We start from the raw sequence: 17,752 nt of genomic DNA, 5'->3' as shown, positions 1-17,752 counted from the left end.
TTGTAAAACAAAAACCTCCACGTATGGTCTAGGGAGGCCTAGCCTCCTGTATAGACAACTTAACCTGACTTGGGAAATCATTTCACCAAGACAGTAAGATGCCTAACACAGACTTTACTTTGATGTCCCGTTCTAACTCAAAAACCGATTCAGTGGTTAAGAGAAAGAAACAAACACCCCAATAAACCTTGCCAGAACTCAGTTCACAGCAAAGCTAACTGAGGGTAGCCTAGGCTTATCAGAGGGAAGGGGAATTGCTCTTAATTCTCGCCAAGAGATTGGTATCGACTTAGAAGGTATAGGAGGCATCAACCTCACCTTAGAAGACAATACAAGAGCAAAATGGGGACATGTATGAAAGTATACTAAAGCCCCTAGGCTAGTAAGTCTAGGAGCATAGAGAATCGTTAACCGAAACTCTCTTGTATACTATCTTGGAAGAGGAAAATTTATGCAGTAATATCTTAATTGTATAAAATATTGCCTGAGCTTCAATAAAACTTTACCAGGAAGGTTATATCATGCATGAAGTGTGTAGGTGCCTAGGCTAGGAAGCCTAGCACTCGTGAGGCTCGAACATAAATAGCCAAATCCACGACAACAATGACATAATATAAAAATCCCTAGCTAAAATACTAAATAGCTAAGGTTATTAAAGCAAATAATGCCGGGAAAGTCGTTCTGGCTAACTAGATGTACAGGAAGAATGACCGTGTTCATGACACCATCCGGCTGGCAACAGCTCGTTACGTTAATTACGATCTCAATCGAAGAGTAAAACTGGCAAGAGCTTACATTTACACAATTCAAGATATTACTTAACTTTCCAGAAGCTGATGAGGCTGGTGAAGACATCATAGCAACAAATAACTCCAAAATAGCGAGAGATAACACCGGTCAACGAAGCTACTAGAGAAAGAATGGCTTGGTGGCGCCTCGCGGTGGCGATTCCGCGCACTATTTACAGTACAGTAGGAGTGTTGAGAGCATTGTCTCTTTAACGACTCTCCTATATTCTTGCCACTTTTTCCCCCTCGAAGCGGAAACACTATTAGGGGTGTAGATAGCTATGAGACGTGTCAAGAATACGTCCTCTGATTTCGCGATATCCAATTTTAAGGGGTATTCACTCCAGGAGTTAGAATTCTGGATACCTTTGGTAAATTCTCTGGGATATATCACTGTAGTCAAATATAACCTAGGAAGCTACTAATGAAGGAACTTCCATCAGGACGACATGGCCTGAGCCCAAAAAAACATTGTATTCTATTTTTCAACTTCGGAAACAATTTAGCAATCAACAATTACCAACTTTTTTGTTTACCTTTGGTTGTGATTAGCTATGCTGTTGATCTGAAGGTCTCGCTACCGTATCGAGATAATGCGCACATACGAATGGCGTATTGTTTATATAATTTCTTAATTTATTTGAAATATATTTATGATGAATATTACATAAGCACCAGTATGTTTGTAGGATATCATAGTTTTACTATAAATCGTTTATAGATTATTATTAATCATACAAATATGTTCTCTCTCTTTCTGTGCATGTGCGGGCGACTGCTTACGGCTAGTTCATTATTAAGCCTTCTTATATCACTAGAAATTATTGTGTTTAATTGTGGTTTATTAAAGCAGATTTGTATGCTATTTTTTAATTTCGGGAGCATTTCAATACTCGACAATTACATTGGTTTTACTTACAGTAGGCACCAGCTAATCTCAAGGTCACGTTACCGTACTGCGATTATACACACATACCGTTGTTTATATAATTTTCTTATTCAAAATATCTTTATAATGAATATTACATCAGCATTAGTTACCATATGAAAAAATCTCAAACTTTTTTTTTTTTTTTTTGCCACCCGCCTTCTGCCAGAAATATGACATCAGACTTTTTTCTTAAAATTTCTGTACGAAGTATTATTCACATAACTGCAGAGCACTAAAACACCTGATATCGTTACTCAGTGTTTCGATGATGGGAATACTGTAATAAGATCACTCGGTAACATGGCGAAAGGATATCCTCCTGTTTGCCAGTGCACTTCGACTAGACGATGATGTCACAAGACATGTGACAAACTACAAAGAATGACCTGCAAAGTATGTAAATCCCTTTTCTTTTTTCTTACAAGAAATTAAATAACATACCAACTTACCAAGCAAAGGTATTTCATTTTCATAATGTAAAAGGAAACATATTATTTCTAAGAAAATATTTGACCTACTAGTGTACTTTCTTTAGGTAAATATAGATCAATTGTCAGAGATTAAATAAAACTAGCGTAGAGTAAAATTTACATTACGTAGTACTCATAACAACCGATACAGACCCACAGAAAACTTTGTATCGTTACTTTATATCTCGATGCTAATAATAATCGTTAGCCTTTTGAAAGGAAATCACTGTAGTGCCGGGTAGTTTTCCGCTGGTAATATGATGACACCAGACATATATTAACTTGACAGATATTAAAACTTTTCTTAATGTACTCTTTACTGAAAATAGATACTGTATATTATCGATAAAATAAAAAAATTTGCCAAGATAAATCAGTTTATTTTTGTACAAGAAAGTAGATTATTTCCAAGGAAATATTTGTCCTATTAGCATACTATTTCCGGTAGACTTGTGACGTCATCACCCTGAAAAAATGGTCGTAAAGTTGAATTGTTTTAAGTCGCATATGTTGTAAGTCGACGATTAACTGTACAGTATCTGTTATTTATCTCCGTTACTACAACTCCCTTGCAAATGTCTTCCCCTTTCAGTAATAGTGATAATGTTAGAAACAATAATAGATCCCTTGGGTTTTGAGCAAACAGGACAAATAGAAATCCTGGGAAGGCTTGTGATTTTTACAGAAGGAATCAATGATTGTCACGACCAAGAAACCATGGGGGAGGGGGGGAATTGTAGCTTGGGTTTTTTTTTTTATTTAATTATTATTATTATTAGTCATAGGAAGTCTTCATCCAGATCCCCCATGTCTGCGGATACCCCTTCCATTTCAAAATTACGTCAACAATCCTGTCAAATCCCAAGTTTTCAACTTTGAGATTTCATGGTTTCTGGAGAAGCAAAAGATAGAAGAGGTCTTGGAGTCTTCCCCAGGTTTCTATAAGTACCTGTTTCTGAGGCCAATAGTGTCAGGTGGTTGGAGGCCAGTTCTGGATGCATCAGTTTTGAACTAGTTCACCGGTCACAGGGGCCTATTTTCAGTTTGTGGAAAAAACCAAAGTTTATGCATTCAAATACTTTCAAGTATGCATAAGGCTGACTCTCTCAATCTCCAAGGTGCTAGGTTTTCTTGGTGTAAGATATGATGTTGTTGCTGTACAATTGGTTAATTTTGGACTTGTCACTGGAAGATATTCACTTCTCAGATGTGGTTGCCCAATATATACTACAGTGTGGGGAAATCCTTGTCAACCCGAAGAAATTCTTCCCGACTCCAATTCAGAAGATTCTATTTTTGGATATGACGATAGCATGGGTTCCTTCACTGGATTTTCTGTCAGAAAGGCTTGTGGATTTAGGTAGAGATGTAAAAATTAGTGTTCAAATAGGTAGTGAACAGTCTGATCTTCATAATGACATTGGTGGGCTTAAATGTCAACTTTCAGTGTGTATGGAAAAGTTTGTTTCGTTCATGCAGTGCTAACATACAGACTTGCAGTTGCAGTGTTCTGAGCCTAACCTGTCTTGTTTCTAATCTAGGCTAGTTTTCTTTTTCTCTTCATGTTTTACCTATTAGTTTTCATTTACTATTTATTGATTGTATTGATAGTTCAAAGTCAACTTGTATTCAAAAACCTCACAACATCACTAATCATAGGGGATGGGGGTAATTAGGTGAACTTTAAGTATTGAAATAATAGATTTAGCATTAGAATTAAATTTATTTCTATGAACTTAACAGAAAAAGAAACTTCTTTAAAAATACCATTAAAAGCAGGTAACCTTAAAATGTAAGTAATTTCCAGTTTATTGTATTGATGTATTGTTAATAAGGTCATCATTTTGTGATTTTATGATTCAAATTTTAAAGTACTTTAATAAATTTGGTGGATTACTGTACCTTTCTTTTACTAAGCGGTTTTGATTTTTAAATTAAAACTTTTCCGACTGCTTTCCCCCCCAATATTTAGAACCTTATTTAATAAGAGTGGGAGTGATTATAGAAATATTTTTACATGATAGAAAACATTTGCAACTGGAACATTTAACCCATTTGTCAACTTCCACAGTACTACCTTCAGATGGATGGAAGAGGATCATTTGAATTCAAGCCCATTCAAGCAGATACTCTGGAGTTTGGATCTTGAAGGCATTAGGGGTAATAGTGGACTGTCCCGACAAATTGTTTATGCAGGTACATTATTTTTATTATGAAAATGAATGTGGTTGTTGTTAGTTGTTGGCTTTAGGTTATAAAAGTATTTCTACCGACCTACTTATTGTAATAGAACAACCTTGTAGTAAAAAGATTGTGTTGTTTTCTAAAGCTGTGATATACTTTAAATGGTTTCATCTTGAAAATTTGTAAATATGAGTTTTGTGTCGAATTATTTATTTAAATTTTTGTTGTTGATTAATGTATGAAAAATAAACATGGAAATTGTTAACTTTGTAACCATGCTAGGATTTTAAGAAAGTCCAGGCAATTTGATGTATCACTGTAGCCTTTTTATTTATACAGTAGTGTGAAAATATTTTTTTTTTCTCACATTTGACACATGTAAAAAATCATGCTGTTATTTGTGACGTGATTGGACTTCGTAAAGTTTTCAACAGTTAAAATATGTTGCTTAAATAAAAAAAAGCAACCTTTCTTGTTATCCAACAAGAATTGTACCTTACATTATAGGAAATTGTATGTTTGTGGTAAATGGGTAAATATACAGTATATTTATATTGGGTTTATATCTTGCATGTTGCAATATTATAATTTTAGTGTTTGGATAAACAGTACAGTATTACTCTACTCTGCTGCTCATAATTTTTTTTACTCTGCTTCATTAGTCCATTTACCAGTATATTTTTTATCACTTTTCATGACAGCTGCAAAGGAATATGGAACTACATGTTATTGTAAGGAATTTTGTGCCTGTTCGGCTAGTATGGAAAATATTTTATCATATAAATCAGATGTTGCTCATCTTTTATGTTAATGATATGAGCTTTCTATAGCTATAGAAACCAAAGTGTGACCTCATCACACAGAGGAAAGTGTTTGATTATTAGTTTTATAATTAGATGATTTAACACAAAATGCTTTCTCTTTTCTTCCAAGTATTCAGATGCTCAGCAGCTTTAAATTAAGATTGTAGCAGTTTGTAGAAACTGAGGAAAATCTCTATCTTGGAATAGTTTTCTTGTCATGCTTTTCTGTTCTTTCTTGTGCTTTCATAAATTAAATCACATTTACTTAAAGGATGCTGGTGCATGAACTACATACAGAAATACTTTTTGTCATATTTTCAGATTTATAGCACATGAAACAAACTTTTAACAATTTCTATTAAAGAGTTTAAAGCACCATACTCCATAAAACCAGTTATATGGAAAATATCTTTTTGTTTTTTGTACATGTGTTTTCATGGAGATTCTTAATGGTTTTATATTATTATGTACTGTATTGCACAAGTTATAATTTAGAAAGCTATTAGGTTCTAGTTCTTGTAATTTGCTTAATTGCATAAATGTATTCAGGAAAAGTATTTGTTGATCTCATCTAGGTCTTCAGATAAAGTATTGCTATTAGTATTATTGGTTGTTGGAGCTATTACTCCATTCTTTAGATAAGTACTGTATATTACTGTATAAAGGGATAAATTTTAAGACCAGTTTTGGATGAAAAAAAGCCAGGGTTTGCCCATTACACAAGAGATAATTTTAGAATTATAAAATTTTTATTTTATCAACCTCTGTTGTGTTGTTGTTAGGGTATTCTAATTACATATGGTTCATTAATAGGTTAGTAAATTTGGAAAAGTTTTCCAGTAATTAATTTTTCTACTTACGAAGTAGTTAGAAAGGATGGACTTACCCGCACATAATAGGCTCACTATAATACTTTCGTCACCAAAAACTTGTTTTGGACTACTAGGAATGTTTTCATTATTTGTCAAGAGATGGCGGTAGTGGTGGTTATCAGAAACCTCAACATTTGCAAGTTACTTGTACCTACACTATGGTACACAGGAAAACAATGATGTAAACTTGTTTAAAAAGGAAAAAAAAAATATTTAATTAACCTGCAATTAAAAACCATCAAAATAAACACTGCCATTTGAAATATTAAAAAGTTTCAAAAAATTCATCAGGACAGCATCGTCATGGGGATCATAAACATTGCTTTTGTTTGCACTACTAGCACTGTCATTGTCCTCCGTTCTATTTAAATTGGTTGAAATGATTTAGCTGTATTCTTAAAGAAATCCAAAATAAGTTAAGATGATTTTATACCATGCTTTTGCTAAACACCCCACATAAAAACGAAATTATTGCTCTGTTCATGTTCTATCACTGATCATAACGAACAAGGGAATGCATTTACGCAATTGTGTATAGGTTAGCTTCTGCAGCAACAGCTATCTTAGCAGGTATTAATGTTGATTTACTTAACTTTATTAGAAATTCAAAATAAATGAAAGAGCAATTGTAAGTCACGTTTTTCCTTAAAAAACCCAGCCTGAAAGTTTTTTTTTTTTTACGTTACAAAGCCAATCATGACGAACAAACGAACGCACATACATATGATAACAAGAGCTTTTAGTAAAGATATTATAAATAAAGATCATAATATGCGTGATAAAATATTTATTAAAAAAGTGCAAGAACATTAAGCTGACCTTGAAATTGCCGTTCGCCCATTACATGAAGTATATGATGATAACGCTTTTTCTAAAGGAAATTTTGCGGATCGCCCTTTACATGGGGTCGTAGGTAGTCCTTTACACGGTAATATACGGTACATATAATTTCTACCAAAGGACTGCATTCTTTACATTTACTTTTCATATTAGAGAAAGCTTCTAGATAGACATTTCACAGCCACGTTAGGAAGACAAGTAGTAGTTTTACAAGATTTTACAGCTTTGTAATAATCTTTGATAGATGTATAATTCACTATAGAACATACATAATTATTTGTCTATTTTTGGTACTGTACTATGTTTTTGCCAATTTTCTATTTAACATTACATTAGACTGTAAGGAAGTTAAGTGTCATATGCGAGAGGAAATTATTTTCTCTTGAAGATAAGAGGCTTAAATTTTTTATGTAAAATGCTAATAAAGATATTATTTGGCAATTTTATGGGATTCTAATTCCTATACTATTGAATACTGTTGTTCAAGAACATTAAGCTAGTATTTGATTTCATTAAATGTTTTAGTTCTGATTAAATTAACTTTCAACTCATAAAATGTAATGACTGTATAAACTATACATGCTGAAAGCTGTTAGAGTTTAGTAAAGGGACTTATTTTCAAAACTTGATACCTGTACATGTATTGACTACAAATTAAACAATTACACAATATTTATCGATTTATTTTTAGTATTTATATATAATCAGGGTCAATTTCATGTGGGTTATTCATCAAATACAGTAGTACCTCTCTGTTTACGAGTAACTTTGAATATGAACAAATCATTAAGCAAGCATAAAAATTCAAATTGGTTTATGAGCATTATATCGGACTGTGACCAAGAATTCCCTCCGTATGTGCATTTTTTTGGACAAATACTAACGAGAGTAGTACATGTAACTCTATGCCACACACAGTGTTCACAGACTTCTTACCCCATTTTGTTTGTCATAAGCTTGCACTCCCCCCCTCCCCTTGCTTAGAGCCTAGCTCTTCCACTCTTCAAGCAGCACTAGTAGAAGAATCATCTCATGCGAGCATCTTGGAAACTTTTCTGTACAGTTGTGACCACATGTTCTTTGTCAAGTTGTGGTCACTATTGTTCATCATAACGACATTTTGTGCTGTGTTGTAAAGGTAACACTATCACAACTATAGCCTTCAAGATGATTTGAAACTCAGTAAGATGATGTATAACATTACCGGAGAAGTGGAAAAAGAAATCATTGCAAAGAATGAACAAGGTATGCGTGCGGCTAACCTACCAATATTGTACAATTAAATTCTTAACAGTGCAAAAGATATCAAAGCATTTAATGATGCAAAACTGTTGTTGACATTCATGACTCAACATCATCATTTTCTTAATCTTAAAAGGTTTCTACAGTACTTATCTGGATTGATAAGAAGCAGTTTGCAGGTGATACAAGTACTGAAAACACTATGTGAAAAAAGCAATGGTACTGAAGCTGCATAAGGGGCAGCTTCAAAAGAATGCTGAAGAGATTTTAACGGAGGAGGGACAGAGTAGCAAACCTCAACCTTCAAGTGAAATTATTGATATGTGGATAAAGTGGGAAACCCTACCTAAGTTTATAGAAGCACATCACCAAGATAAGACTTTGGCCTGGCAAGCAGCAAATCTATTTACCTACGATACTGTCACACTTTCATGCAATTTTAAAGAAAACGGAAAAGCAGTCATTTCAAGAAGGGTTCTTTGTCAAAACTGAACATAAGAGTGTAAAACAAAACTTGACAGTGTGTCTATAAAGGGGAAAATTAAGTTATTCAGTTTGATAAAGGTCTCGTGGAGGGAGATTCTCCCTCCAAGTAGAGAACCACCACCTCCTCTCTCGTCTCCCTCACATCAGCCAGGACTCCTTTAAGGCAAAGTCTGAGTCAGTATTTCTACTTTTCTTTGGAAATTAATAATTTGTATTAATTTTTTATGTTAGGGTGTATAAATATCAATTTCCATAACAAACCTAAATTTCTTGCACACAGTAAATTTCTTTTATTTTTTAGGGGAAAATGGTTTTACTTTTCGTGCATTTTAGTTTGCAACTAGCTCACATCACGAATTAAGCTCGTAAACCGAAGTGCAGTACTACTGTACTTGTGGGATGAACAGGAGTTACCAATTTGCAGGTCTAACAAGAGTTCCCAGTTTGAAGTTATATAAAATAATGATTTTTATTTAGATGTTAAAACTTCAGTAGCTGATTTAGTCTGTTTAGTCATAGAAACAGTCTTTATATATTATGATGGAACTGTTACAAGAAAATTACCATTCAAGGAGAAAGAAATTATGCACCATACTGTATTTGTGGTTCATGGAAAGGAATTTGACAGAGTACCAAAAGAAATCATTAAATGAATACTATGAAGGTAGGAGGTACCAGAAAAATTAATGAAGTCTGTGATGCTACTCTACCGTAATACTCAATCTAAAGTGAAGGGAGTGGCAGAGGTGGAATAATTTTATATAATGTCAATGTCCACTTAGTTCTGCATTGGGAAAAAGTTACAAAGGAGTACAAAAAAGGGGTCCATTTAGTTCTGCATTGGGAAAAAGTTACAAAGGAGTACAAAAAAGGGGTCCATTTAGTTCTGCATTGGGAAAAAGTTACAAAGGAGTACAGAAAAGGGGAACCCATTTCAAATGTGATGAAGTATTCAGGTGTAAAAATTAAACAGAGGAGAGGGCTATAATTAAACATAAGCAAAGCAAAACATGTGAAGACTGGAAGAAACAAAGGGAAAAAGTACAATTAAGAAATGGTCATGTGGTTGCTGGGAGGGCTGTGGTGGTGACACTGCACTGTATACTGTATAAAATATGGTATTATAAGGGGTGCTCAGGATTTTTAAAATTCACTTGGACTATTACATTTTAGATGCCTGAAATACATAAGGAAAAGGAAAGATAAAAAGGATTTGTGAACCCTGTTGTGGTGGATGGGCAGATTCACAAGAGGTAGAGCTTTTATCTCAGTTACACACTTTACTGTGAAGAGTGTAGCAAGAAAAACTGCATCATTAATGAAATTGAGAATGGTAGCTATACTATACTGTTAAATGTCTCATCAGTGAAAGTAAAGCAAAGACTTGCCAAGGGCTTATAATGGCCATACAACATGCAGTGGAAAAGTTTGTAGAGTTCTAAAGCTAAGAAAAAAAAAATAAAAAAAAAAATGGGATAAGAACTTGAGATAGAGATTGGTTGGATGTATGGTTATTAGGGATTACAAAGAGATGGTCAGAACAGCAGTAGACATGGAAGTAGCAGGACTAAGACCTTCCGTAAGGAATAGAAAATTATAGAAAAATTTAGATAGAGTCACTGGACTGATGGGAGGGATGATAGTACAGAACAGAGGAGGATGAAGAGAACTGACTTTACATCCAAGCCTGTAAAGAGAGGTTTTGTTACAACAATTTTGAACACCTGTGTCCCTGAAAATTATAAGTTTTTGTTGTGACTTTGTTTTTAAAGTGAAGCACTTATATTGACACAGGTAGTTGTTTCCATACTAACAAACCTCCTGCTATTTATTTGGATATTACTTCTAGGAGTAGTTGGAAGGCAGCCATTAGATTTTAAGTGCGAGGTGGCAACCCTACCTAACCACTACAGTGGGTAGGTGGGGGGTGACTGGCGGCTACACAGCCACCTATATCTACTCACAGTTCAATGAACCATGTCACTTTTTACTCTTGGCTGGTAGAGAGCGGACATTTCCTCTCTCTCCCTTCAAGGCTTAGCCATTTACCATGATTGCTTTACACTCATTCTTTTCTTTACAGATATGCCTTGTCTTTATACATGACACTTCATTACATGGTAATGTGGCGGTTTTAGATGTCGATGTTCATTCTGCGAGTTATGCGGTGACGACTTCTTGGGGGTTTCCTTTCCCGTTTTTCGGTTGGGTGTATTCTTCCCACTCGGAGGGGGAACTTTTAATACTCAATTGTCTTTTTTTCCCTCAGCGCTTCACGACGACATCGGGTGTGAAGTTGGTGGCTGTGGCGCAGCTGACTTCTTAGCTGTCGACTAGGTCTACTCCCATTCGCCCTTCGTTCAACTTCTGCTGATGACGAGTCTTCTCGCTTTCTGCCCATTGCGTCGTCTCCCAACAACCCACAATTTTTCTCTCTCCCCCTACAGGCAATGTTTCAGTGCGTATGCAGCTTCCGCCTGTTGAGGTTGAGGAGAGGATTGCGAGATCAAGGACGCTCGTCAACCAACAGCTTGTTTGACAATCGCCGAATCGATGGATCTTCCTTCTCCTTAACGATCGCAAAGGGGCAAGACTCATCACCTTGTCTTCCTGGTCGATCAGAATGTCGTTTGCGACATTCCAACGATGTGATCAGAAATTTATTCTATTCATCGCAGGGGAGAGACTCATCACCTCGTTTTCCTGGTCCGTTTGGATGTCGTTCGCGACAATCAGATGTTAGACACCCATTAGAGCGTCTTTTGTGAAGATCATCGATTGCCAAAGAGATAGCTACGATCTCGACCTTCTTCTCAAAGAACACCTGTTCGGTTTCCCCTTAGAGGGATTACTCTGGCAGGATTTCCGTTAGAGGAATACCTTCAGGGATAACTCAGAATTAAGCCCTGGCTTTTTTTCTATAGCAACACTATATTAACCTTCCTTTCAGATAGAACTCATTGTAAGGAAACAGAGGGCTACTTAGAGGTTCGTCTCCAAGTGAGGGAGTCTTTACACAACTTTTGTGCATGTTTGCGCTCACGTTCAAGATCATGAGTTATACACTCACGGACGCGAGCTCACCACGCTCATGGTCTCGATCTTGAGCGGTTTATGGTCATGATCACGAGCTAGACGCTTATGATCGTGAACCAGACGCTCAAGTTAGCGCTCACGCTCATCCCCATAAGTCACATGCTCATGATCGCGAGTGAGATAGTGACCTCGATGGCAATACTAGTCTTTCCTAAACCTTTGAGAACGCACAATCGTGCTCACGCTCACGATCAAGCTCACGTTCGTGCTCGCGATCGAGCTCCCGTTCGTACTCACACTCGCGATCGAGCTCCCGTTTGTACTCACGCTCGCGATCGAGCTCATGTTCGTGTCGAGCTCGTATTCGCGATCGAGCTCACGTCCGTGCTCGCAATCGAGCTCACGTTCGTGCTTGCGATCAAGCTCACGTTCGCGATCGAGCTCACATTCGTACTCATGCTCGCAATCGAACTCACGATCGAGCTCATGTTCGTGCTCACGCTCGTGCTCACGATCGAGCTAACTCTCACGTTCGTACGCTCACGATCGAGCTCGCTCTCACGTTCGTACGCTCACGATCGAGCTCGCTCTCACGTTCGTACGCTCACGATCGAGCTCGCTCTCACGTTCGTACGCTCACGATCGAGCTCGCTCTCACGTTCGTACGCTCACGATCGAGCTCGCTCTCACGTTCGTACGCTCACGATCGAGCTCGCTCTCACGTTCGTACGCTCACGATCGAGCTCGCTCTCACGTTCGTACGCTCACGATCGAGCTCGCTCTCACGTTCGTACGCTCACGATCGAGCTCGCTCTCACGTTCGTACGCTCACGATCGAGCTCGCTCTCACGTTCGTACGCTCACGATCGAGCTCGCTCTCACGTTCGTGAGCTACATCTTCGGTCACGAGCGACGCTTGTGACCACGTTTGTCTCTAGTCGCTTTTATCTTTGAAGGCGCGTGCTCACGCTCATGAGAGCAAGTTTCATGGTTGTGAGCAAGACACTCGTGACCATGATTAAGAAGCTAGTCTCTTCAACTCTTATGCGGGTGCGAGTTACATGCTCTCGTGGCCGCGAGCGAAGACTCACGCGATCGCGAGCTTAAAGCTCGTGACCACTACCAGGACACTCGCGACCGCTGCCGGGACGCTCGTGATCACGAAAATGCTCACGATCACGCTCATGATCGTGAGTTACATACTCAAGCACGACACTCGTTATGGCGATCATGAGTTACATACTCAAGCACGAAACTCGTTATAGCGATCGAGAGCTAGACACTCGTGATCATGTTTGAGATACTCCCAACCGCGCTTACGCTCGCGAGTTACGCGCTCACAAGTGAGACGCTTGCGGTCACGAGCAAGACTTCTGAAAATGATCGCGAGCATCTTGTGGTAAAATCACGAGTTACACTCTCGTGATCGCGATCACAAGTTAGACGGTCAAGATCACAAGCTACAAGCTTGTATACCAGGCTAGACACTCGATCAAGACCTATAAGCTCACAATCATGAACTAGATGCGCATGCTCACGAGTGAAATGCTCGTGCTATCGTGTAAAGCATGCTTTCGTACTAGACGCTCTCGTGTTCGTGTGAAATGCTCACGCTCTCAAGAGAGACGCTCTCGCTTTCATACAACACGCTCATGCTCTCAAGCGAGACTCATATGGGACGCTCGCACTCTTATGCGAGACGCTCGCACTCTTATGCAAGATGCTCACACTCTTATGCAAGATGCTCACACTCTTATGCAAGACGCTCACACTCTTATGCAAGACGCTTGCGCTCTCTTGGATTATCCAGATCCCCAATTTTTCTGCTACCAATCGTCGTTTTTCAATGGGTAGACTATCGCGGTTGCTTATCAATAGCACCCTTCGCTACTTTTATGTTCAACAGCTAGTCATTCGTTGTCCTACATGATGGTAGTGCGTCCTTTTCGCCTGCTGGCCATTGTGCTGCCTGAAATTTACTAGTCAGAGTCTAGTGATCAATATAAGCCTGCTACATTCTAGGCTTCTAGTTCGCCAGCAACTTCCTCTGAGAGAGCTGCTCAAGAGAGCACCCTCTCCTAGACGGCATAGATCGTGTCTCATCACTCTTCGGCTTACACTGCTTAGACCCTGCAGAGTTGATGGAATTACATTTTTTTTTTTTCCCTTCTAGCAACCTAAGAATACTACCTTCATCCGTCAAGAAGCGGAATGAAGATCAATGTCAAGCATTGATCTTCTTTCATTAGAGGACTGCCGTCTCCTGTTCGATTCACTTTTACGAGCAATTTTCTCAGAAAGGAATAGATAGCTTCTCCCCACTCCCATGGAGACTTGTAGTCAGACTTGTCTCATTAAGGGACTCGACTAGAGCTAGGTCTAGCCTCGTCGGAAAAGACAGGTCACATACAATGGCACGTCTACGACTACGGACATTCCATTACGGACTTCTTTTATAACTAGATACTCCATGGCGAGAGACAAGTGAAATATATTTTTTTCCTCTTCTCAAGAGTGCTATTCTTGTCATGCACTCATTAATTGCCAACTAAGGAAATCACGCTCTGGCTTAGTTAACGGAGAACCTTTGCTCGTCCATCGAGCATCTCCACTAATCGTTGCTCCCTACAGAGTTTGAGCTGATCACCCATAGGGGATAATACAGCCGTCTTCGAGACTTGTAGCTCTAAACTTCAGGTCTTCCCCTGATCCGGAAGACAGGTCTTTCCCAGTGTGACACGATCGAAAGAGAGACGTACCCTATGGGTCTCTCTGAACGTCTCGCTTACGACCAGAAACCGTGCGAGGTGCAAGGTTTCTCTTGACTACTGAACAGTCTAATACTGTATTAGGGAAACCCGGGTCAATGACTAAGCTAGTAGTCCGATTTACCACCCTCCTAAGAGTGAGTCAACCAAATAAATAGCAGAAGGTTGGTTAGTATGGGAACAAATGACAAATTTGGAGATAATTTGTATTATTCCCTATTACAAGTTTGTAGCTTTTAATATAAATTGGTCCACCATCACCTGTCCCCCAGTAAGTCTTGCCTGCAAGCAAAAAGTTACATGATTCATTGAACTGTGAGTAGATATCGGTGGCTGGGTAGCCCCTAGTCACAACACCCTACCTACCCACTGTAGTGGTTAGGTAGGGTTGCCATCTCTCACTCAAAATCTAATGGCTTCCTTCCAGCTACCACTAGAAGTAATATCCAAATAAATAGCTACAGGTTTGTATTAGGGAAAAAATACAAATTATCTCAGAATTTGTCAATTTTGTAGTGGGGACTGAGATATTTGAAATGTTTTGAAAATGTGTATACTAGAGATCATATTTTAATTGTTGCAAAAACATTTTTATCCAGCGAAAGAATGACTGGAAGTTAAAATGGAAATAAACTGATAGTTTAGTAAAGATTGCATGTCTGCAAATATGAGTAATGATGAAATTGACGGGTCACATCTATTTTGAATATAGATATGGGCTAACAACATTAAATTTATTTTCATAAATTATATAGGTTGAATGCTTAAGTACAATATTTTCCTAATATACCTCATCCAACCCCATGTAAGGTATCCCTATAATATACTTTCAAGTGTAATGAAGATGATATGAACAACTTGAGTGTTTAGCAATTTTCTTAACATCATTGGCAACTAAGCAATACAACCCATACTCTCAGAGATGAGTAAAACGATGTTAGATGCTATTTAGCATGCCTTTTTTCAAGTATCTTGTGTTGGATTTGTAGTTTAATCCATATTTTTTTACATTTCTATTTTCACTATCCACAGGCTTAACGTCAAATTAGAGGCCTTTTTATATATTGTTCTGCAGTGTTAGATTTCTCTGTTACAGAGCTGTTTGATAAGTGTGATAGCGATTTTTCTGCATTTTTTCGTGAACTATGTTTTTTAAACTATCATGAATACTGCATTTGGTTGATTAATAATTCTTCCATATATCTGATTCTTTGTTTTATTGTTTATACTGAACTTGATAGTGAACTTCTGTAGTCATGATGATGGGTTATGTAGTTATTTATATTTAGGAAAAGTTCTTATTCAAATGTAAGCACACATCTGACTTGAGCATCACAGTAATTATCATTCAGTACTTCTTTAGAACTATTAACTAGCATATAGACTGGATGATGGTTCAGCTGTTTGCTCCTTTCAATCTGTTATTTATTTATTTTTTCAAGTTCAACTCTACAACACCCACCACAGCAATGCTTGCCAAGCAGTGTGGTATAATTACAATACTGTATTACATCAGGTGCTTGCTTATTTCTTTTTAAGCTTTCCAAATAAGTAAAAGACATAATTAGGTATTTTAGGATTAGAAGAGAGTTATGATTGGGGCTAAATTTGTTTGGAACTCACTGAATTTTATTTCATGTATTTTTCAATAACCACCAAATAAGTTAGCTTCATCTAATACTATAAGGTGAGTGGAACAAGAACTGCAGTATATGAAGATGTAAATGGCAGTTAATGCAAGTTTTACTGTGGATCCTTTTATTTTTTATTTTTGTTTGTTTTCTCTTTTGTAAAACAAATTTAAATGCATTGATAACTACCTAAAAGATAAGTTTAATGCAATGGCGCTTATCTTTAGTCCTCAGTATATCTATGTTGTATTTTGATATTTAATGCATTTTTATAAAAGTATGTAGCACTTTTCCATGTACTATAAACATGGCTTGTGTTGTTAGGTAATTTTAAGTACTGTATATTGAAATACAATAAAGTACCTGCAAGGAAGAGAGGAATGACTACCTAAACAAAGTGGTCATGCTGCAGGGGGTATTTGATGGAAGCTTGTTTGATTTAATTATGGATGATTTTCCAGCAAAATCATTCAAGGTATGATTATCCTGAATCTAAGATAGATGTGCATTTTTTTTCTCTTAGCTGCTCAAGTCAGTCTCAACAACAAAGTATCCACTATAAATAATTATGGGAATTATTGCTGTATTAATGCTGAAAAATACTGATGAAATTATGAAAATACTTTCATTGATATCAAATTTATATGGAATAAGTATCTATCATAAAGAGACATTGCCATTATTGGGTTACACTTGCCTTTTATGGAAATGAATATTAATTCGTATATACTGTATTTATTAACCACTGGTATGTAGGCTTTCTTATATCATTCCATATACAGTTTATAAAAAAAAATAAAAATAAGTTGTGAATTATATGATTTGCTAAATGACAAACCACAGTGTACTGTGAATAATATTTTTTTTTCATCATAACAAGTGCTATAAAGAGAGCCACGTGCAGATATTTTCTTGCATATTTCAAATATACTTTAAATATTTTTCCATAGTGATACCTGTTAAATGAGTAATTTGGTAAGTAGGATGTATCTGGAAATTTCTTTGTGCAGCGTTTAGTACTGTATTTAACTTTAAGGACTTGTTTGTCTATGATTAATGTTTATTGCATAATACCTATCTATCTTTGCGTAGATATTTTTATATGCCTTATGATGCAAATATTGTAAAGTTTATCCACAAGCAACCTTCCATGCAGATTAGAATTAAAGAGAAATAAATTTTCTTTGCCAAAAACTAGAGCTTAGGGAAAAAGTGCTTATCTAATTTATTAGGTGAAAAATAGAATTTATGTATGAAGTGGAAATAGTGGAAATTTCTATTATAAGTGACAAGCAAATAAGTATGTAAAGTATGGCCTGGTTACTTTACAGCAATCATATCCAAGAAAGTTGGCATTTTCATGTAGAAATCATTCTTTTTTTATTCTTTGTACTATTTAATATAATTATGTTAATCCAGTTCTAATTAAGATCCTGACGTCTAATGCTAAAGATTACATTAAAAATCAGTTAAGAAAGTGTTGTTTTATTAGTCTTTTAGCAGTTCTTCAAAAGTAACTTCATAATCTTCCATATAAATTAGGAACAAATTTTATAAGATTATCTGCATGTAAATAGAACTTTTAAAGACTAATTATATTTATTTTTATCCATAATTATATTTGTTTTTATCCATAATTATATTTTTGAGCTCAAGCCATGTCGTCCTGGTGGAAGTTCCTAAAGTAGCTTCCTAAGGGAT

General features: G+C 36.7%; 1 protein-coding gene across 5 annotated transcripts in view; it reads left to right on the top strand.

The window, feature by feature from the left end:
- Nucleotides 1–7,560, top strand: part of Abcd3 (ATP binding cassette subfamily D member Pmp70) — a 367,264-nt gene extending 359,704 nt beyond the window's left edge. For all 5 annotated transcript variants that reach the window (XM_068346001.1, XM_068346000.1, XM_068346002.1 and 2 more), the window contains exon 16: nucleotides 4,261–7,560. In XM_068346001.1, coding sequence (XP_068202102.1) covers nucleotides 4,261–4,338 — 78 coding nt within the window. In that variant the 3' untranslated portion in view covers nucleotides 4,339–7,560. The remainder of the gene's footprint in view (nucleotides 1–4,260) is intronic.
- Nucleotides 7,561–17,752: the final 10,192 nt, after the last annotated feature.

Source organism: Palaemon carinicauda, chromosome 22 (genome assembly GCF_036898095.1).
Source record: "Palaemon carinicauda isolate YSFRI2023 chromosome 22, ASM3689809v2, whole genome shotgun sequence".
NCBI lineage: Eukaryota > Metazoa > Arthropoda > Malacostraca > Decapoda > Palaemonidae > Palaemon > Palaemon carinicauda.
Note: the sequence above shows the minus strand (reverse complement) of the source record. Positions and strands in the feature narration are given on the sequence as shown.